Here is a 3,133-nt window from a genome sequence, read left to right as displayed (position 1 = left end):
ACAATAAGATAAATAAATTGGGACTGAAAGGAGTAAGCTGACCTATTTACATGGTTTTTACCTCCATGGGACTTGATAGTCTTGTTTTTCAGAATGTTGTTGTTGTTGTTGTTGTTGCTGTTGTTGTTGTTTTTTTTTTCTTTTTCAAACGATGAAAATGGTTAATTTTTATTGAACAAATTTTTTTTTTTCAAACATATGTGCTTATACTTAACTTCCTTTAAAATGAGGCACATTTATTAAAATCGAGATTTCCCCTTTTGCCTTGCGTAACATTTCTTCTATTTGGACTTATTACTTTGGTAGATTAAAATAGCAATTTATCTTGGTATTGGAAGCACTAACACAGCGAGGGATAACTCACAAATGTTCAGTAAAAGTAGATATATATTGAATTATGAAAAGTGCTAACATTTTAAAAGGAGAAGTCTTATACTTTTTTTCGAGTAAGCGTGGAAAGGACTTGAATGGAAGCACGACCTATTTTCAGGGAAAGGACGTCCATAAGAAAAGAATCGGACATTCGCATTGTGAAATGTATCGGATTTATTGCTAACGTGAGATTAATCTGAAGGGAAACTGTACCAGACACGTTTTAGGAGCGATGGCTGAGATGTCAAGGGCAGAAGGAGCACGCTCACATGAAGGATTTGTGCTTCTTTCCAAGAGGGCACCCCTCCCCCCCCCTTCCTTACCTTCCCCATTTTTTTATCCCCCCCCCTTCCTTACCTTCCCCATTTTTTTATCAATATTTTATGGTCATCTCAGATTTATATAACTGTTAATGGTCGTTACGACTATTTTTATATTGTTATTGTTTTTGATAGGTATTTTTATTGCCGTTGTGTATTGATTTTACTTCTCAAATTTATATAACTGTCAAAGATCGTTACGACTATTTTTTATCAATATTTTATGGTCATCTCAGATTTATATAACTGTTAATGGTCGTTACGACTATTTTTATATTGTTATTGTTGTTGTTATTGATAGGTATTTTTATTGCCATTGTGTATAGGTTTTACTTCTCAAATTTATATAACTGTCAAAGATCGTTACGACTATTTTACTGTTACTATTGTTGTTGTTGTTTGGTAGGTATTTTTATTGTTGTTGTGTATTGATTTTACTTATACTTTATTAATGATATATTATTGTTTTGAACATTACTTTGCATTTCTATTTCATCAATTCATCATCATTAAGTACATCCTGTCACGGACGCTGTAATGGTATGAAATAGTTACGATCAGAATATGAATCTTCTGATTTTGCTTTTATGATTATAAATTAGCCCCCCTTTATATTAAATACTTGTTTCGAAACACATTGTATAAGTCCCTTCAAAGTTAATGCTTAGCAATGATAATGATCTCAATTGTTATAATACATTGTATTGGTAAATTTCCTTTCAAGTTAATACAATGATCACAAATGTAAAAAAGTATTGGATATTTTCCTGTGAAATTTATGCGTAACAATGATAACTATTATCTCAATTTTGATCTCTCCCTTGCCTTTCTTCCGGGTGCATGCTCAATCCTCCGGCGGGAGCAGAGCACGCGCATAATGATCATGACGCCAAGACGGGAAATTCCTGACATTCCTCCCCTTAACTTTTAGCCGGACTTCGTTCTCACGGCTTCAAGTTTACAGTTAAAGATCTCTCCTCGCATTTTGGGAAGTATGTGCCAGGTGACCTCTCTCTGTCAGCCTCCGTCTGTCTGGCTCTGTCTGTGTGTCTGCCTTCTTTCTATCTGTCTGGCTGTCTCCGCCTGTGCCTGCCCTCCTATCTGTCTGTCTGCCTCCGGCTCTGTATCTGCCTTCCTTCTGTCTGTCTGGCTGCTTCCGGCTCTGTGTCTGCCTTCCTTCTATCTGTCTGTCTGGCTGTGTCTGCCTTCCTTCTATCTTTCTGGCTGCCTCCGTCTGCTTGGCTCTGTCTGTGTGTCTGCCTTCCTTCTATCTGTCTGTCTGCTTCCATCTGTCGGTTTCTGTGTCTGCCTTCTTCCTGTCTGTCTGTCTGCTTCCATCTGTCGGTTTCTGTGTCTGCCTTCTTCCTGTCTGTCTGTATGCCTCTGTTTGCCTGTCTCTCGGTCTGTCTGTCTGTCTGCCTCCGTTTGTTTGTCTTTGTCCCCATTTGTCTGTTTCTGTCTGTCTGTCTGCCTCCGTCTGTCTGCGATTGTCTAGAGCTTGGGAGGCAGGGAGGTTTTTTTTTTTTGCTCTGAACTGCTGACTCCAACCGCTTTCGTTTATTATTGTGACCCATGGACGCTGCTTGCACCACACTAATCAAGATCATTGCTATGTTTGGCAATCATTTTTTAAAAATAATGAAATCCCTTTTCTTTAAGTAATGGAAGACATAACTAGTACAAAGGTTTCATCTCTTTGATCCGGATATCGTTGCTGGGGTGAGAATATTATAGACTTTAATTGTATAGTTTCATTTTCATATTCACCTTCAACTATTAGTGATTTTTTTTTTTTTTGATATAGCAGATATAGCGGCATTTGTTTATTTATTTTTCTAAAAGGTGTAATTTGTATAGTTTCATTTTCATATTCACCTTCAACTATTAGTGATGTTGTTGTTTTTTTTTTAATATAGCAGATGTAGCAGCATTTGTTTATTTATTTTTCTAAAAAGGTGTAATTTGTATAGTTTCATTTTCATATTCACCTTCAACTATTAGTGATTTTTTTTTTTTTTTTTTTTTTTTTTTTTTTTTTTTTTTTTTTAAACATTGCAGATGTAGCGGCATTTGTTTAATTATTTTTCTAAAAGGTGTATTTTTTTTGTTCAGACGTTAAATTTGTTTTTAGAATAGTATAATTAATAAAAGCATCATAGATATAACTGATTTCGTTCTTAATCACCCTAATGGTGACCTCCTTTGCTTCACTTCCCGAAGTTTCTTCACATGAACGAATCATATCCTTTTTAAAATAATTTTTATCGTTTAAAACATTTTTTTTTGAAAATGTAGTTCAGTATTTGTTAAAAATTATCAACTAGTAACACTAGGGTGATTGTAAAGATAATGATAATATATTATTACTAGTGAGTTTCATTTAAGTAGTACAAGTAATGCTACTTTTATAAGTAATACTTACAGCAGTAGCTGCTGCTGCT

General features: G+C 34.9%; 1 protein-coding gene across 1 annotated transcript; it reads right to left on the bottom strand.

The window, feature by feature from the left end:
• Positions 1 to 1,789: 1,789 nt before the first annotated feature.
• Positions 1,790 to 2,137, bottom strand: LOC137658924 (octapeptide-repeat protein T2-like). The gene has a single exon (XM_068394041.1). The coding sequence runs from the start codon at positions 2,135 to 2,137 to the stop codon at positions 1,790 to 1,792; it is 348 nt and encodes a 115-aa protein (XP_068250142.1).
• Between the last annotated feature and the right edge of the window lie 996 nt (positions 2,138 to 3,133).

This window comes from Palaemon carinicauda, chromosome 19 (assembly GCF_036898095.1).
Source record: "Palaemon carinicauda isolate YSFRI2023 chromosome 19, ASM3689809v2, whole genome shotgun sequence".
NCBI classification, from domain to species: domain Eukaryota; kingdom Metazoa; phylum Arthropoda; class Malacostraca; order Decapoda; family Palaemonidae; genus Palaemon; species Palaemon carinicauda.
The sequence above is the reverse complement of the archived record's forward strand: the minus strand, read 5'-3'. Positions and strand labels throughout refer to the sequence as shown.